Raw genomic sequence first — 18516 nt, forward strand, 5'->3', positions numbered from 1 at the left:
AGAGGCGCGACTGGAATGCGCGGGGGACGCGGGGCGGGCGGCTCCGGCCTCGGGCCCGGCCCGGGGTGGACGTGCGGGCGGCAGGAACCCGCCAGACAGTCCCGGCGCCGGGTTCCCGGAGCGGTGCGCCCCGCCGCACGTAAATTCAGCTTCCACCCCCGCAGGTCAGGTGGGGTGCGTAGCCCCCCAACCCGAGAGTTTCCCAGGATCGAGAAACGAGACGAGAACAGTCGCCACCCGAGGCCCGGCCCAGTCTCTTCCGGGCCGGGCCGGCGACTCACAGCCCGGGGAGGGGGGTGGCGGGCGGGCGGGGCGCGGAGGCGGGGCCGGCGCTCGGGTTTCCGCTCCGCCCAGCGGCCCGGGGACCCGCGGCCCCAGCGGCGCGGGCTCTGGAGGCGGCGCGAGGCGCGGCGGCCAGGCCACCCCTCCGCCCGGGGGCGGGGACGGCGGAGGCGCACTCGGCCTCGACGTCGGGACCGCGCCGCTCGCGGTGGGAAGCGCCTTATAAGCCCGTGGCCGCGCCACCCCGGAGAGCGCGCGTACTCCGGCCCCGGGCGGGCCCCTATCAAGCCGGTCTCCGGTCAGGTTAGGGGAGTACCCCGACCCGGCCCCGACCTCGGGCAAACCCGGACTCCGCACAGACTCCGGATCGCTCCGAGTCTGGACAGACCTCGGACGGACCCCGGCCCGGGATAGATCCCGACTGCAGACGGTTCCCGGCCCCGGACGGACCCCGCGCGGACCCCGGCCGCGGGTGGACCCCGGACAGATCCCGGATCGCTCCGACTCTGGACAGACCTAGGACGGACCCCGGCCCCGCATAGACTCCGGCCGCCGGTGGACCCCGGACAGACCTCGGCCCGGGATAGATCCCGGCTGCAGACAGCTCCCGGCCCGGGACGGACCGCGGCCGCGGGGGGACCCCGGCCCCGGACGGACCTCGCGCGGACCCCGGCCGCGGGTGGACCCCGGCCGGGCCGGGCGCGCTCCTGCCGGCCGGGGATGCGCGGCCCGCGGCATGGCCTCGGCGGTGTTTGAGGGCACGTCGCTCGTGAACATGTTCGTGCGCGGCTGCTGGGTGAACGGCATCCGCCGGCTCGTCGTCAGCCGGCGCGGCGACGAGGAGGAGTTCTTCGAGATCCGTACCGAGTGGTCGGACCGCAGCGTGCTCTACCTGCACCGCAGCCTGGCCGACCTGGGCCGCCTGTGGCAGCGCCTCCGCGACGCCTTCCCGGAGGACCGGCCGGAGCTGGCGCGCGCGCCGCTGCGTCAAGGTGGGCGCGGGCCCGGCCTGGGGGGCTGGGGGTGTCGGGAGCCTCCGGGGACCGAGGGCCTCGAGGGCTGGGAGGCAGGAGTGGGCTCGTGTAAAGTGCGAGGGGGACCCGCTGGGGCGCTTGTTAAGCCGGAATGGCGACCCCACGGCCCCTGGCACGGGACAGGGATCCTTAGACTCCCGCCCGTCCCCGGACCGTGAAGAGCACTGGCGGGCGGGCGGCAGTCTGCGTGCGACCGCGGCAGGCGGGACGGGCGCTGCCGGAGGGGCTCCGGGAGCGTTGGGGAAGAGTTAAGGACAGCGTCCCGCGGGGGGCGCGCCCTGTCTGGCCCCCACCCCACCCCACGGGGCCGCTCCCCCTGTCCCCGGTGGCCGACAGCCGGAGTGTGAGGTGCCACGCAGCCTCTGTCCCTCCCCGGGAGGGGCCGCCGGGGTGGGTCTGCCTTGGGTTTGATGAACCCGGCCGCCTCCTCCAGGCCTTGTGACTTTCCTGGCTCGCGGGGACTGGGTGGCTTCCCGTTTCCTCTCCGCGGCCCACGGGCTGGCCCTGGAGGCCGGGCAGAGGAGGCTGGAGGAGAGCGAGCGGAGGCTGAAGTTGAGGCTGGAGGGCTAGGCCCCCTCCCAGCCGCGCATGCGGGACCACCTGCCCCACTGGGAAGGCGGTGTGGTCCTCTAAGCGCAGCCCAGGGGCACCTTCGGGGGCGCCTCCCTGAGGTCCTGGGACACTCTCCACCCCCCTGGTGACAGCCCCGCCTCAGCGTGAATTATCTGGGTAATTAGCTCATTCTCATGACACGTCTTCTGGCAGACCATCACTTGGCAAGTCTCCCAAGGCTGGCAAGTTTGCCGGCCCTGCCCCTGGAGCCTTAGGCTGATGGCTGCTCTGGAGGGGGTTTAGTGACATCCCAAACATGGCAGCAGTTTACCTTGACTCGCTGCTTGGGTGTGTGTGTGTATTACTGTATTTTCAGTGTATCAAATGGATGCCCAAATCAGGAAGCTTAGATGACCGAACAGCACTTTAGTCCATGCCTTACATCTCTGGGACAGGGAGGGCCGTAAGCAAACAGGAGCCCCCGAGAGCTAGCCAGAGTCTGCCCTCCACTTATCTCCTCATGCCCTCCCGGGTCTCCGGCCCGTCAGAGGAGCCTGCTCAGCGCTGCTCCAGGCTGGCTCCTCCCCTTAGGGCAGGACTGCACACCCACCTTCCCTGTGCGTGCTCGCGTGCTCCAGGTCTGGCAGGAGCAAGCCCTCCAGGGATGTGGCTTCAGTTGTCACCCCCAGCAGCTTCTGACGGGGGTCACAGGCGGTGGGGAGGAAGGCGCAGCTTCAGTTGTCTTGGGACCTGGTGAGGAAATGGCCTTCCACGGAGCAGAAGGCGGGTGAGTGTGAGGCACGTGACCCGCCATACACACACACACCCACTGTGCACACACACGCCCACATTGTGCAGAAGGCGGGTGACTTGTGAGGCACGTGACCCGCTGTGCACACCCACACCCCCATGCATACATGCACCCCCCATCGTGCACACACATACACACCCATCATGCACACATACAACTGCCTTGCACACATACATCCCCATCATGCACACCCACACCCACCAGGCACATGTACGCCCCCATTGTGCACACACACTCCCATCATGCACACACACACCTGCCTTGCACACGCACACTCCCATCATGCACACACACACCTGCCTTGCACACGCACACTCCCATCATGCACACACACACCTGCCTTGCACACGCACACTCCCATCATGCACACACACACCTGCCTTGCACACACACACTCCCATCATGCACACACACACCTGCCTTGCACACGCACACTCCCATCATGCACATACACACCTGCCTTGCACACACACGCTCCCATCATGCACATACACACACCTGCCTTGCACATGCATGCTCCCATCGTGCACATACACACCTGCCGTGCACACCCACACCCGCCGTGCACACGCACGCTCCCAGCTCTGTCTGTGTGTGCAGGCTGCACTGGGTCAGTCCTGAGTTTCCGAAGTGTCAGCATGGACTGCCTCTGCAGAGTGGGCCACCCACAGGGAGGCAGGAAGAGGGCGGTCACCAGGGAGAAACCAAGATGCAGAAGGGATCTCAGCTGCGTTTAAGCATCTGAAGGGGAAAATCAGACGTGGGTATTACGTGTGGTGGGGTGCGGGGCAGTTAGGTGAGGACCAGGGTCAGGTGTGCACGCTCTCTAACGGCCCATGATGGGCTGTGGGAAGCATCTTCTCGGTTGCGCCCTGACAGTCGAGACCAGCGGGAAGACCGCCATCTGACTGGGGGGCCTCCTGCGAGGCCAGCTCAGAGCCTCTGGGGCCGAGGAGGGGCGACCCCTGTCTGGGTCTCAGTTCTCTGCTTGGAGGCAAGCCGCTGCCCCCAGCACCACCTGAGTGTGCTGTACACCCACGGGAAGGCCTTTTCTTTCCCTCAGTCCTCGTAAGTCCAAGGACATTGTTTGCTAGGTAAAATACATCAAAGAAGAGTTCACTTTATTTCCAGGCAGATTTACTGTTGGCAGAAAAAGATGGACTGGATGTCCAAACCATACACGCAAAAGGCATCCAGAAGTGTGTGTTGTGCTGAGATGGCAGGTTTTCTCAGTATAATTCCCCATCAGAGGCCCTCAGTTTAAACTTACTGCATGTTTCTGGGCTGGGTTAGATTGGCCCTCTTGTCTCTTTCAAAAGTTCTGTGAGCAAGTCTGGCTTCCAGAGCTCATCCTGGCCGCTCGTGGCTGTTGTCAGCGGAGGACTGGACACCTCCAGGGCACGGGGCAGCCCTGGCCCCGAACTGCCCCTTAGGTTCCGCGTGCACTCGGGATGCCGAGACCTCTGTCATGGTCGCTGGGGAGCTGCGGTGGGAGCGTGTTCTGTGCAGCGCGTGTACGGCCCCTTCCTTCTGCACGCGCTGGTGTTGCCTTGGCCGTCTGTCCGTGGACTGCATGTGTTTCCAGTGAGGTGGTAAACTCCTGTGTGCAGTGGCGGCTCAGAGCTCACCAGCCGCCTCCCTGGCCTCCCGTCTGGGCGAGGCGGCCCTCGGGACTTGTCTTGCTTCCTCTGTCCTTTTCCTTGGCATCTTGACCTTACGCTCCTCTGCATCCGGATCTGATGCCCGCGTCCTTGCTTCCTTGTTCCCCTGCCAGGGGAGGGAGGCGGCTGCTTCCTGGGCATGTTGTTATCTCTGGGTGACTGAGGCGTCCCTCTCTGCTTTTTCCCACACTCTGACACAGATGGGCCAAGTCTCCAGCTGACATCCCCTCTGCGTAACACATTGGTTCAGGGCTTCCTGACCAGATGTGGCAGGGTCGCTTGCCTGTTATATTGCTCACGTCTGGAAAGGTTTACGCTTTAAAAGACAATCATGCAGAATTTCCCAATGACTACTTGGAGTTTTTGGACTATTTTGATCATTTTTTTTTAATAGCACCCCATTTCAGACCTTATACAGTCATCTCCGTAGTGAGAGATTCTGTTTCCAAAGTGGTCAGGTAATCTTTGTTTCCTGATTACTGTAATACCAACACTTTGGCTTTGCGTTCCCTCTGCGAATATCTCCCAGCCGCCTCCCCTGTGCCCGGCAGCTTCTAGATGCTAAGGACGCAGCAGAGAACAAAACAGACAAACCACTTCCCTCCTGATTCTGTGTCTCAGTTAGAAGAATCTGATAATAGTCAAGATAAGTTAAAAGTATGGCAGATGGTTGTACATGTTCAGAAGAAAGGAATTTGAGGAGGGAAGGAGAGGAGCTGTGACTTGTTGGGGCAGGTGAAGGGTTCACTTTTAGATGGGCCAGTGGGGGGAGGGGGCAGTAAGGGATGTGAGTGCCTGGGATGGGGCTGCCAGCGCACGTGCAAAGGCCCTGAGGCGGGCGTGAGCCCAGGTATCTGGCTAGGGAGAGAACTGTTGTGGCTGGAGGGCAGGTGGAAGGTGGGGAGTGGGCAGATTGCGCTCAGCGTGAGGCTCTTGCTGGGGATGGAGAGCTGGGAGCGGACGGACTTGATGGACGGGCAGTCTGGCTGCCGTGCTGAGAAAGGCCGGAGGACCAGGAGAGGCACCTGGGATGATGTGTGTGTGTGTTGGTCACTCAGCTGTGCCCTGCTCTTTGTCACCGTGTGGACTGTAGCCCACGGGCTCCTCTGTCCATGGGACTCTCTAGGCAGGAATACTGGAATAGGTTGCCATTCCCTTCTCCAGGGGAACTTCCCAAGCCAGGGATTGAACCTGGGTCTCCTGCATTGCAGGCAGATTCTCTACCCTTTGAGCCACCAGGGAAGCCTGGGGAAGGTGTGGGACGTGGTCGAACACGGCTGGTCTGGGAGGGAGACCCTGGGCTTTACTGAGAGGCCAGACGTGCCTGTCGGGGGCGTCGGGTGAGGCAGAATGCCGACTGGAGGAGCTGACTGAGCGCAGAGGCTTAGCGTTTCTCCAAGGCAGGCCCCTCCTGGAGAGCCTGTGTGTGAGCTGGGGTGTCGTCCGTTCGCCCTTGTCCCCGGGGGACCTGGATCTGCCTGAGTGCTCTCTGACCCTCTGTCAGACACGGGGTGGAGGGAAGGTGTCCAGTACCTACCAGCGGGGCCCGGACGCAGGCCTGCCGGCCAGGACACCCCCGGCCGCCAACAGCTCCGGGGACGGCGCGCACTCCCAGGCCCTGCTCTCAGGCAGCTCCGTGCTTTCCCCTCACCGGGGGGAGATCGCTGTCCGATTTGGGGGCCAACTGCAGGACCCCCGAGTTCACTTTCCTGGTGAAAGTGGCTGAGGATGCAGCAGCGGCCGCAGGGCCCCGGGCCGCGGAGCAGCAGCAGGAAGGCCGCCTTCTCCCGCCCGACGGCGCCGCACTGGGGCTGGGGTCCTGCCCTGCTGCTCCCGGCGCGGCCCCCAGCCCGGCCTCCCTGCAGGGGGTTCCCCTCTTCCAAGGAGGGGGCCGTTTTCCCTTCTCTGGGGCGTTTTGGGGAATCTCTCTGCTTCACAGATCTACTTTTGAACCTCTTCCGTACACAGCGCTCCTGGCTCGGGCTGCCAGGCTCTGCCGCCCCCCGGGTCCCGAGGCGGCCACACCCGCCTCCTGGGAGTCGCTGCGCCCTCCCTTCCGAGCTCTGTGTTCCTTCCCAAACCCGCGCCCGGCCGTCGCTCCGAGCCCCCTGTCCATGCCCCGGACACTGCGTGCCCCGTTGGTGGCATGTGGCCCCGTGGCCTCAGCTGCACGGTGGACCCCGGTGCCCCGGGCCAGTTCCCAGTCGGGGAAGGAGCTGTCGGAAGCTCACGGCTGTCGCTGGCTCTGCAGCTTCCCGGCCGCGGTCACCTCCCACCAGGTGTCCATGTGAAGGCCTGGCTCTGCCTCTCAGCCCCAGGCCCTGCTGGTAGCATCTGGCTGCCCTGGGGCTGGCTCCCGGGACGCAGTCCTCTTCTCTTTGTAAAACAAGAGTGGGCCTGCCGCGACTCCGCCGTGTGTTTTTATCCACGCTTTCCCAAGATGCAGAAGGTGCCTGTGGCTGGGGGCCTTCAAAGCCAGGGAAGGTGGGTGAGCGGTGAGAGGTGACGGCAGACCCCTGAGACGCGGGCTGGGTGTGCCCGCTCGGTGGGGCTCCACCGGGAGCTGCAGGAGGGGCCGCGGGAGCGATGACCCCCGTGGGGACCCCCGGCCCCGGTGCAGCCCAGCGGCCGTCAGCAGTGAGTCGGGGACCGTGAGCGAGGACTCGGTGTTACCAGGGCTTGGTATCATCCTCCCACAAAAATTGTCCTTATTGGCGCTTTTGTTCACGTTTACTTCCCTGGGTAACCGGAGACTTCCCCCAGTCCTTCTGGTCGTCAGCGCTGAAAAGAGGGTCCCGTGAAGTCCCCTGCCGCGCCCCCCTCAGACACCTCCCCGTGGTCACGTCAGGCGCAGGGTCTTGTGGCCCGGTGCCGTCACCTGACCAGACGCAGCCCGGGGCTTCCTGTTGGAGGGCCTGGCCTGGGGCGGGTGCTGTTTATTCCCTAAATTCCTTCCGAGTTTTAAGACGGACGAAGGCTCAGCGAGTGGCTCCTTAGGCACGCTGAGTCTGAAGTCCAGTAAGGAATTCTGCTCGTGGTTGGAGGAGAAGGAGGCGGCCTGGGGAAGGAGGGCTTGGTGGGAGGGGAGCACCTCACAGGCGTGGGAAGACGCCAACAAGAAGTCTTCCCTCAGCCGGGCCCTGGGTGTCCGGACGCGTTACCTGGTGTCTGCCCTTCTGTCTCCGCTGCCTGCTTTCCCTGCCCATCCTCGTCCTAGGGAGGACTGGGGGAGAAACTCCTGGCCTCCAGTGTCACCGTGAGTGTCACTGGGCCAGGGAGGCCGACGGGGAGGACCAAGCCTCGTGTGCAGCAGGGGGAGCTCAGGGCAGAGACCCGAGCCCCACCCCTCGGGCGGGAGGCCGCAGGCCACCTGGGGAGAGCGGGCTGCGGTCTGGACGCTGAGTGTAACGAAGAAGAATCACCTGGGTTCGCTCTCGAGCCCATCGAGTGAGTCCTCACTGCTTTTTCCCTGACCGTCTATACAGACAACACATATTTAGGAGGTTATCATGGGGGATTTTCCTGGAAAATTTAAAACGCTTTGTTTCCAAAATTTGTGTTACACTCCCTGGTGGCTCAGTGGTAAAGAATCTGCCTGCCAATGCAGGAGACGCAGACTCGCTCCCTGGGTTGGAAAAAACCTCCTGGAGAAGGAAATGGCAACCTACCTCGGTGTTCTTGGCTGGAAAAGCCCAAGGACAGAGGAGCCTGGCGGGCTACAGTCCACAGGGTCGCAAAGAGTCAGACACGACACAGCGGCTACAGGAACAACAGCTTTTGAAGCATGTGTATCTCTTGTGCAGGCAAGGTGACCCTGCATTCCTCACCTCGTCCAGCCCGTCTGCTTCTCTGGACAGCGAGGGCTGGACTTCTGAAACGCAGTGTCTTACTTGATTCAGCCGGGGAGTTCACATCACAGAAGATTTCCCCCGGGGCTCTGTCGTGGGTCTCCAGTCGAGGGACTTGCGCTCTCTGGGTAACAGACTCGCCTTCCCGGCTGAGAGAAGGATCTGTGTTCACACCCAGAATTGAAGGGGCCCCAGGCGCTCAGCTGGATTCAGCCCTGAGCCCGGCCCTGGAGGCTGGCTCGGTCACCAGAGTCTCCGCCAAGGAAGTGGGACGTGGGGCCAGGTGTCTGCGGCAAGGACGCTGGTCTGTGTCTGCTCAGAGCCTGACCTTTGTGCTCCGACCAGCGTGTTCAGCTTGGGTTCTGAGAATGAGTCGGTGTTCGTATAAAGACCTACCCTGGAACTCACAGAAGCTCATGTCGTGGTCGCGCGTCTCAAGGCTGCACCAGTTTGGACAGAAGGGGCCCCCTGGCTGCTCTAGCCTGAATGTTAACCCCCAAAAAGGATGTGAAATCAACATACTGAAATTTACATACGGCCGTGTTATCAGTCTTCGGGTTTCAAATTGTTAACTGTTCTGGGCGACGTCTGGATGAATTTCTCACGTCAGAAGCTGTGTAGAGTGAACTTTTAAAATCGAGGTTGTATCGCTGACTGTGCTTTATCAGAAATGAGACAATTTTCCGGGACGGTGAAGTGTTCTGAGTCAGTTTCCTGTGAGGACAACGTGGATGTGGTGGGTCCTCACGGGCTGCTGGAGCCCTCTGCTGGCTGGCCCTGGAATGACAGCAGCCCATAATCAAGAAGCCTTGGCGTTTCTCTGTCCAACCTTGCAAATGCAAAACCGTCTTACCTCTTGGAGTTTTTAGAACTGTGATCTCAGACAGTAAAACTGAGTCAAACAAGAGCCCCACAGTTTTTGCTCCGCCAGCAATTTTTGGAATACAAAAGCTAACGTTCCTAGATAGTCCCAAATTATTGTACATCAGCTCATTTTTGAAAATAAAATTTAAAATCCTTCCTGTAAACAAGTGACATTTGGGAGAGCGGTACCAGCCCGTAATAGCCAAAGCTGTCGGTCACAGAGGAGGAACAGAACAGGTAGACCAGGAAGCCCTGGGCTGTGGGCGCTTGGTCTGGGGTCTTGATGCGCCATCCATCCTGGGCGATGCGGGCTCCAGCTGCCCGTTATGTCCCCACCCACCCCCACCTCCTACCACCCCCACCTCCCCACCCCCCACTTTACAAATTACCAAAGGGCAGTGATGTCCAGGCCCAGGAGAGGAGAGAAATATGGGCCCCGGAGTTTGGAGAGGGCCCGGCCCTTGGAGGCCATGTGGCTGGTGGTGACCCCGCCCTGCCCTGACGTGAGGTTGGGACAGGGGCTCTGCGGGGGCCAGGGGGGCAGCCTCTTAGAGGCACCCAGCGGAATCTATTGCTTGTGAATCTCCACCTTCGGCCACAGCCCCCCCGCCCTGGGAAGAGGCCAGAGTCCTGGTCATTCACGGGGATGGGTTCCCTCGGAGGAAGGAGGACTTGCCTCAGGAACGCTGGTCCCAGTCGCCTTGGTGGTCTCTGGGCACCTGTTTTGGGGAAATCAAAGTGCCCCAGCTGAAAGCCAGAGTGTCACACAGTCGCCTGTCCCTCTGTTCTTGCCGGAGGGATTCCGGCAGCTTCTTTCCCCGTTGAAATGTCTTCAGCCCCTCTTGTCTTGAAGTGTGTTTTCTTTTCCTAGGAGCACCATTTGGCTTCCCCTCTGGGGCTTCCCAGGTGGCGCTAGCGGTAAAGAACCCGTCTGCCAATGCAGGAGGTGTAAGAGACGCGGGGTCAGCCCCTGGGTTGGGAGGATCCCCTGGAGGAGGACACGGCAACCCACTCCAGGATTCTTGCCTGGAGAATCTCGGACAGAGGAGCCTGGCGGGCTGCAGTCCACGGGGCTGCAGAGACTCAGACTCGACGGAGAGGCTGAGCTCACGTGCGTGCACACGTCATCACGGGCTCCACCCACCTGGTGGGATCTCATTGTCTGTAAGACAGCTCACGGGATATGGCTCTGAATATCAACTGTAGCTCCTGGGAAGAAACTAAAGCTCCTTGACTATGCTTAGTGACTGTGTCATTACTATTTAGTTTCCTTTGACTGTTTTTCTTTTTTTTTCCTGCTTGTTCTCACGTCTCTGATTAAACTTATTCATTGGCTAAAGTTTTTCCACAGACAGAATTCAGGCTGAGGACATGGGCGGGGCAAGAACCACAGGGTCCTACTCAGAATGAGGGTGTGGGGTCACAGGGTATGAGCTGATGAGGTGCGGTGGGGAGGGTCCCCAGGGTCTGTGCCCGGAGCCGGAACGCTGGTGTGTTCCCGAAGTCTGAGGAGGCACTTGTTGCCTTTCTCTGCTTCCTTCTGGAAATGTCACCAGGAAGGTAGAGCTACAGGGCACCCAGTAATCTGAATTTCAGATAAACAATGAATAGTCTTTAGTGTGTCTGTCCACGCTACCGCATTATTCACCGTGTCCGAAGTGCACGTTGAACTGGGCGTCCTGTGTGCTGCGTTCTGATTCTGGAACCCTAAAGGAAGGTCAGTGGAGAACAGAATGTGTTTGTCAACTTGGTGGCACCCTTGGTGGTTACAAACCCAACGGTGGGCTTTATGTCCTAGAAAGTGGGCATAAATGTGCTGTGTGCGTTGGCCATACGCGAGGCCAATCTTCCTGTATTGTCCTTACAGAATATAAAAACACAACTACTGTGTCATGAACCTGTGATTTAACAGCAGTATTCTGGGTGTAATAAAAACTGAAATGTGATGGTTTTCTTGTCTTAGAACAAAGAAGCACTTTGTGGGGATGATTTATATAACTGTCCTCTCTCAAAACAACTTTTCAGAGAATTTTTGCAGTATCCTTCTTTCTCTCCACAGTGGGAGAGAGATCTCGGAGGTATGTGTGTGTGAACTTCTAAACAAGCACGCAGGCCTGGGAGGAGGTGTCCTGAGACCCTGAGACTCTGCCCTGGGTGTAGCTTCCTCCTTTCCTGCTACCCCCAGCCTGCCAGGCGGTGGTGGGGCGGGCAGCCTGGGAGAGAGGGGTGGCTCAGGCCCGTCTCTCTGCCGACGGCTGGGGCGCCACGCGGGGGCGACACGGGGTGTGTGGACCGGAGTCTGGGGTCTGTGGCCTGCTGTCTGGGCCCACGTGGCCGAGTGCTGGTTAGGACCAGGCAGCCTGCTGAGCAGCAGACCCCGGGTGAGCAGGTGAGGGGCCTGGCCTGTCTCCAGGGAGTTCAGGGCCCAGCTCCTGACCTTGGCTGGACATTCTTGACGCCAGCTGATGCGAGGGCCCCCGCTCAGCCTGGACTTTCAGAACCGCCCTGTGTCTGGGGCGCCCCTGGCTTCCATGGACCACGTGTTCTGGGGCCTTTGAATTTCAGTCAGGCAGTTTAGGAAGTTAATTTTATCTCATGTGGACTTAGTGAGTTGCCCACAAAATGAACAGCCTTTCTCCTATCAAACAAAACCGGAACTTCTGAAAACTGAGATTCAGTGACTGGAAGTAGTTCCGGGATGCCAGCCTCTGTGGTTAGGATCCCGGGTCCCGTGAAATGTCCTGGGAATCTGAGTTGTTCTTTCCCTGGGAAGCTGATGTGAAGGACTGGTCCTGGGAAGGTCAGTGCTCCTCTGCACAGCTCACGGGGAGACAGAAACACACCCGAATCTCTGTGCAGTTCAGTCCAGTCGCTCAGTCATGTCCGACTCTTTGCGACCCCGTGGACTGCAGCATGCCAGGCCTCCCTGTCCATCACCAACTCCTGGAGCTTGCTCAGACTCACGTCCGTCGAGTCAGTGATGCCATCCAGCCATTTCATGCTCTGTCGCCCCCTTCCTGCCTGTTAGCTCTCGCATTTTAAAGACAAAGTACTGTGCTCTCTAATAGCCAGTCAAGACTGCTGGTAACTGGAATGAGGGGTGGAAGCTCAGACTCCTGGAAGATGCCGTGAGTCATGGCCATGCTGGTTTTCTCTGAGTAAAGAGCTGATTTCCCCCTTCTGAACCCCACAGCTAAATGACTTCTCTCGTATGGGCTCCTGGGGCCCTGTGGTCGCCTTGACTGTGTCACTGGGGGCGGCGGGGAGGCAGTCTCCCTGGCTGCAGCCACCACCCTGGAGGGGCCGAGCTCCGGCCCTGCCCACTGTCCAGGGTGTGGACGAAGCTGGCCTGACGGTCCCACGAGGAGAGGCCTTCGGTGGTCTCCCTGTGGCTCTTCAGCACACACCTTCATCACTCTTTGGGTCGCTGAAACCTGAACTGAGGCTGAGGAACGGGCTCTCGGGGCAGGACTGAGCCCACGTGGGGCTGAGCGCCCTTCCCAGAGGTTTTCTGTGGAGGGCGACCGCAGGGTGGCGTCCCCACTCGGGGCTGCCTGCTGGTCTGTGTTTCATTTGGGAGCCCACATCCTGGTCTGCTTCTCTGATGGAGGCATTTCTGCTTCGACCCCAGGACTGGTTGCCATAAAGGACGCCCATGATATCGAGACCAGGCTTAACGAGGTGGAGAAGCTTCTCAAGGCCATCATCAGCATGCCTCGCAAGGTGGGGGCGCAGCGGGGGTGCTGGTGGGCAGGTGGGTTGGCGGGCGCCCTCCTGGAGGCCTGGGGGGTGGGGCGGGGCCAGGGGCCAAGGAGAGAGCGCCTCCTTGGGCTCTGGGAGCTCCAGTGTTTTCTCCCTTGGGAAGAAGCGGAAGCAAGGGGCTCACAGTTTACTAGAAAGTGAGGCGGACGTGTGTGAAACACGGTCCCGGTCCCGCCTGCCCCAGGCCCTGAGCGCCCCCCAGCCCCTGGCCCATCGCCTCCATCCTGCGGGAGGAACGTGTGTAGGAAGGAACGTGTGTAGGAAGGAACGTGTGTAGGAAGGAACGTGTGTAGGAAGGAACGTGTTTCCTCCCAGTACTCCAGGTCAGAAGTCGTGCTCACCTTCTTCGAAAGATCGCCCCTGGATCAGGTGTTAAAGAATGACAACGTGCATAAAATTCAACCCAGCTTTCAGAGTCCGGTGAAGATCTCAGGTGAGACCCGCAGGGGAGGCGCGGGGTGGGTGTGGGGACAGCGCTGCCGTGGGCGGCCGAGGGTTCCGGAAAGCTTCCCAGCCCACTGTCCACATGCCGGGCACGCCCGCCCCACCTCGGGACCCAGAAAGCAGACCCAACAGGACAGAGGCGGAGGGGAGGAGCTGCTTCCAGATCTTGTGAAACGGTGTGCTTCTCCCTGCTGGCCTGCGGCTTGCACGCAGCCTGCTTCCAGAGGTGTATAAATCGGAACTTACTTAAAAAAAAGCAGTCTATGAGGAAAGCATTAATGAGGCATTTTGAAGTGAATGGCTGGAATCCATCATCCAGCCTACAACAATGCGAGTTCAGCTCGTGCGGCATTGCCTTTGTTCTGGGCTTTAGGGCAGGTGGGACAGAAAGGGGCGCTCGGCTTGGGGCTCCTCAGTCCGGGCCTTGGGCCGCGCCTTCTGGCAACAGTCAGCAGCGGTAGGAGATGGTCCTGCAGTTCTCAGGAGAGCGAGGGGAAGCCAGGCCTCAGCCCGCTGCCAACTTCCTCTGATCCGCGCCGCACGCATCAGTACAGCGCCAGACTCTTTCCTCGGTGCTGCAGGTGAGGCTCTGAGGAGTGTTTTGTAGGGAGAGGTCTGTCCCAGGAGCCCGGGGACTTGTCCGGGCCGGGCGAGGTCCTGTAGGACCACCCCCTCGGGGGACGGGGAGGCTGCTCCCGCCGGAGGTAGGATGTACCTTCCTCGTTCACTTGAGTGGCGAAATGAACGAATCCAGACGAGAAGAGGGTCAGTTCAGAAGTCCTTTCTAGGACACGGTTCCTGACGGCAGCGCCGCCAGCCCCTGAGGTCCTGGCTGCCGAGAGCGGCCCTGCTCCCCAGTCTTGGCCCATGTCAGGGTGTGCACAGACTCGGGGGTCCCCAGGCACGGAGTCTCCAGCGGCCAGGCCTCCCCCCCCCCCCCCCGGGGACGCGTCGTCAGTACCCACGTGGGCCACCCCAGATCTGACTTCCTGGCTGATTGACTTGGTGATTTCCTGTGGTCCTGGGCAGGTCGGGATGTGGCCCCTCTGGGTCTCCCGTCACTGCGGAGCCCCCCTCGGTCCAGGCACCCAGGCTTCTCCCCGCAAACCCTGCCCGTGCACGTCCACTCCGGTCCTGCTCAACTCCCCTCGCTCCTGAGAGCGCCTGCGCCCGCTCTCACCACCCTTCCTCCCAGACTCCTCGGCAGCTTCTGGCACCTCTGACGTGGCCTCTCTGGAGGCGATGCCGCCTGGGGGGCAGCCCTGCCTTGGTGCACACTCAGGCCTCCGGGTTGACCCGCTAGGGGCCAGGGCTCCACTAGGTGGCATCAGGTGCTCGTGGCATAGGGACCAGCCGCCTCCCGGGGCCTTGGTTCTGACAAGTGCTCTGGCCCCTTTGGCGAGGCTTTGGGTCAATGGAACCGGAAACATTCGTCACCCCATGTTAATCTAAAAGCTTGTTACCATCTCTAAGAAAACTGTGCAGCTTAAAACGAAGCATACACCTCAGCCTTTATCTGGTTACTTAGATGAATTGATATCAGCCACAAAACCCAGAGTATTAAGGTTTGCGAAGCCTGGAAATATAATTTAATTTTTTATTAGCCAGGCATTTGTACAGTCTCAGCCTTAATTTTCACCAGCATTTGTTAGATTCTTTATAAAAACTATCTCATTTAACGCTCCCCCCCACCCCCCCAGTGCCCCTTAGGATAGACACTGTTATTCCCATTTTACAGGCTGCTGCTGCTGCTGCTAAGTCGCTTCAGTCGTGTCCGACTCTGTGCGACCCCATAGACGGCAGCCCACCAGGCTCCCCCGTCCCTGGGATTCTCCAGGCAAGAACACTGGAGTGGGTGGCCATTTCCTTCTCCAGTGCATGCAAGTGAAAAGTGAAAGTGAAGTCGCTCAGTCGTGTCCAACTCTTAGCAACCCCATGGACTGCAACCTACCAGACTCCTCCGTCCATGGGATTTTCCAGGCAAGAGTACTGGAGTGGGTTGCCATTGCCTTATCTGATTTTACAGGCTAAAAAACAGCAAAGAGTAACCTCCTTCACAGGCTTAACTGGTAGAACTGGAGTTTCCTGGAGGCCCAGCTGGCTTCTCTTCACCAACAAATTAAGGAATGATTTGTGACAAATGTGTTTTGGGGTCTGGTTCCATTTTCTAGGTTCCATGTTCTAGAACTGCAGATCTCACATTTAATAAAGACTAGGAGATTCCTATACGAGATGACTCTACTTGCAGCACTGATGTTTGTTTTCACTTGTAAGGTTCTTCCATCCCCCAATTCCCCTGGAGAGGGTGGGAGACAGGGTTTGGGGTTGTCAGCTGGCTGTGCTGGGGTCGCTGAGGTTTTACTGCTTCCTGGGGCAGATTTGAGTCAGGTAATAAAAGCAGTGAAGAAGGTGGTCCTGGGCGCTCCCCTGCTGGTCCAGTGGTTGAGATCCACACTCCCAAGGCAGGGGCCTGGGGTCGGTCTCTGGTCAGGGAACTAAGATTCCAAGTGCTGCATGATATGGCTCGAAAAAATGGCTTTTTAATTTAAAAAAAGTGGCTCTGTGCTGTCCTGCGTTTCACACTGTGAGGTTGGGGGTCTTTCTCCCGCTCTCAGGGGTCGTGCTCCGTGGGTCTCTCCGCCCGCTCAGGCTCTCGTCAGCCTCTTCTCTGCAGCCGGTGGTGTCGTTGACCCTGATTTCTTGCTGGTTTTGGGCTCCTTCTTCTGACTCACGAGCTGTCTCAGGCGGTGGGCTCTGGCTGGGCTCGAGCGGGAGGGCAGGTCGGGGACGAGCCGCGTGCTGGTGCCGCTCACAGGGGGCGGATCCAACGGCCCTCCTGGCAGGGCCGGGGAGACGTGCACTATACCTTCTCCAGAAAGTCAGAGGAAATTTCAGCCATTACTCGGCAAACCTGACTGATGAATGTCATTTCGTCCTGGCAGGGGGAGGAGGAAGCCAGTTTTCTGTCTTTTTTGCATAGTTTCCCTAAGTGTCTTCCTACGGAGAGAAACTGAGAACCAAGAACCTAAAATACCTATAAAGGTTAAAAGTAGATATGAAATTACAGTCTCACTTATTTAAAAAGAGCAAATCTGTCCATGGGGATAAAATCATCTCAATGACGGTTATGGTATAAGAAATAAAAGGAAACAGTGCCCCAGACAACCAGGGCATCAGACGCCCGCTGAGACGGCAGTACGGGACGTCCTGTGGCCTGACCGGGGCAGAGGACGCTGCTCTGAGCTGTCCGCGTGTGTCAGGCGCTGCGTGGAAGACGGTGGTCACTTGGGAAAGCAGCAGGAATCTGGAGTGTGTTTTAAGCACATTTCTAAGGTGAGGTAGGTAGAAGGCCTGAGCGTGGGGCTTGCTGACCAGGGATGGCGGCCGGGGACGAGCCCGCGTTCAGGCAGTTGCCGCCCTGCTAATGCCCCCCCAACCCCACCCCCCGGCGCCTATTCTTGGGGTCTGCGGTCTGCTGAGGGAAGGGCTGGGCACGCAGTCCAGGAAGTGTCAGCCAGAGAAGGGGGACAAGAGGAGATGCGTGAGCCCCAAATGTCAGAACTTCAAGCCCTGACGCCCTTGTGAATTACCTCCCTCATTGCTCTCGTTTTCAGAAATCATGAGGTCCAATGGATTCTGTTTAGCAAACACGGAAACGATCGTTATTGACCACAGTATTCCAAACGGCAAAGACCAGCACGGGGCCGCGGACCCCACGGAGCACCTGTAAGTGCGCTGACTGTCGCTGGCGGGTCCCCGGCTGGGTTCGCGGGTTCTGCCCTGTCTGTGCTCACAGGCCGGGAACCCACACTCCGCAGGGCAGCCCTTCCCTTCCCAGGGGCTGGCTTGGGCGGGCAGGGGGTCAGGCGCCTGCCCGGCCTCACCGCCTGCCTCCCCACGCAGGTTTGAGGGCGGGGGCGAGTTCCCCGCCGAGCTGGAGGACGGGGACGACCCGGCGGCCTACGTCACCAACCTGTCCTATTACCACCTGGTGCCCTTCGAGACGGACATTCTGGACTGAGCCCCCAGGCGCCTCCCCCGGCCCGCCCGCCCCCAAGGAGACCCATGTCTCCAACAGCCGGGAGTTGGGTCGGGGGGTCCAGCGCCCCTGCTGCTTCTCGGGCTCCTCCCGCCTGTGTCTGCATCCCAGGACGTGCCCCATCGAGCCTGGCCCGCCACAAGTGCCTGCAAGACGGCCCAGGGCCAGGACTGGACGCCCGGCCCTCCCCCAGGAGGGCACCCGGCCACCCTCCCCCATGTGCCCTCCCAAGACCAGCGCACAGGACGTGTCAAGTGAGACCTTGCTGGGTCCCCGGGTTCTGGACGACATGGGGGTTGTTCTCTCACCCAGGTTTCCCGGGACCGGGATGTGTGGCTTCCAGTCCTGCGTCCTACCTTCTTCCCAGAAGCCAGGGGCTTTGTGTCAGCCCAGGGGTGTTGGCGGAACGTTGGTCGTGAGCGGGGTGTTGGCTACAAGCATGAGGGACCCGCTGACCGGTGCCCACCTGGGGGACACAGAGAGGAAGGAGCCCACCTGGCCTCCTGCGAGGGGTGAGGGCGCTGGGCCGTGCTCTCGGAGATGCAGCCGCCGCGTCAGCCTGGAAGACGGGAGCCGGGAGGTCACCGAGTGTTCCCGGCAGGTCCCCCGCTGCCCTCGGGGAGAGTCTGGGTTCTGTGTGTTCATCTCCTCACAGAGTCTACTAACGACCAGAATTTGCTCGTGTAAATAATAGTAAATTATTGAGAATCCTAATTCTTTTACACAGTCTGTTTTTTAATCTATTTTCATGAAATAAAACACACTGCTCTCCTCTGATCTGTTTATCACGTGGCTCTTGTCACTGCCCTGGGGCCAGGGGACCCCGCACATGTCCCGGCCTGCTGCCCCAGCACTCGCTGTCCTTTAGGAAGTGTGTTCTTGCCCTGGGGAGTGATCTGTGCAAAAAAGAAGTGAAAGTCGCTCGGTCGTGTCCGACTCGTTCGACCCCGTGGACTATCCAGTCCGTGGGATTCTCCAGGCCAGAATACTGGAGTGGACGGCCTTTCCCGTCTCCAGGGGATCTTCCCAACCCAGGGATTGAACCTGGCTCTCCCGCACTGCAGGCGGATTCTCTACCAGCTGAGCCATCAGGGAAGCCCAGGAATCCTGGAGTGGGGAGCCGAGCCCTTCTTACCAGAGGGTCTAAACTGGAAAGGAAACAGGCGGTGTGTGCTTTTGACTTTGGGTCTCCCCTTCCTGCGAGCTCCCCGCTGGCGGC

At 60.1% G+C, this 18516-nt stretch overlaps 1 protein-coding gene across 1 annotated transcript; it reads left to right on the forward strand.

The window, feature by feature from the left end:
* The first annotated feature begins 445 nt into the window (after positions 1–445).
* Positions 446–18074, forward strand: PXDC1 (PX domain containing 1). Its single transcript, XM_061147715.1, has 5 exons — positions 446–1274; positions 12684–12775; positions 13130–13247; positions 16873–16984; positions 17162–18074. Exons 1-5 carry the CDS (start codon positions 1019–1021, stop codon positions 17277–17279), a joined length of 696 nt encoding a protein of 231 aa, XP_061003698.1. The 5' UTR covers positions 446–1018; the 3' UTR covers positions 17280–18074.
* Positions 18075–18516: the final 442 nt, after the last annotated feature.

This window comes from Dama dama, chromosome 7 (assembly GCF_033118175.1).
Source record: "Dama dama isolate Ldn47 chromosome 7, ASM3311817v1, whole genome shotgun sequence".
Lineage (NCBI taxonomy): Eukaryota > Metazoa > Chordata > Mammalia > Artiodactyla > Cervidae > Dama > Dama dama.

Coding starts and splice junctions, on each gene's coding strand:
- PXDC1 (XM_061147715.1), top strand. CDS start 1,019: ATGGCCTCGGCGGTGTTTGAGGGCACGTCGCTCGTGAACATGTTCGTG. Junction 1,275..12,683: donor GCGCGCGCCGCTGCGTCAAG/GTGGGCGCGGGC, acceptor CTTCGACCCCAG/GACTGGTTGCCATAAAGGAC. Junction 16,985..17,161: donor GCGGACCCCACGGAGCACCT/GTAAGTGCGCTG, acceptor CTCCCCACGCAG/GTTTGAGGGCGGGGGCGAGT.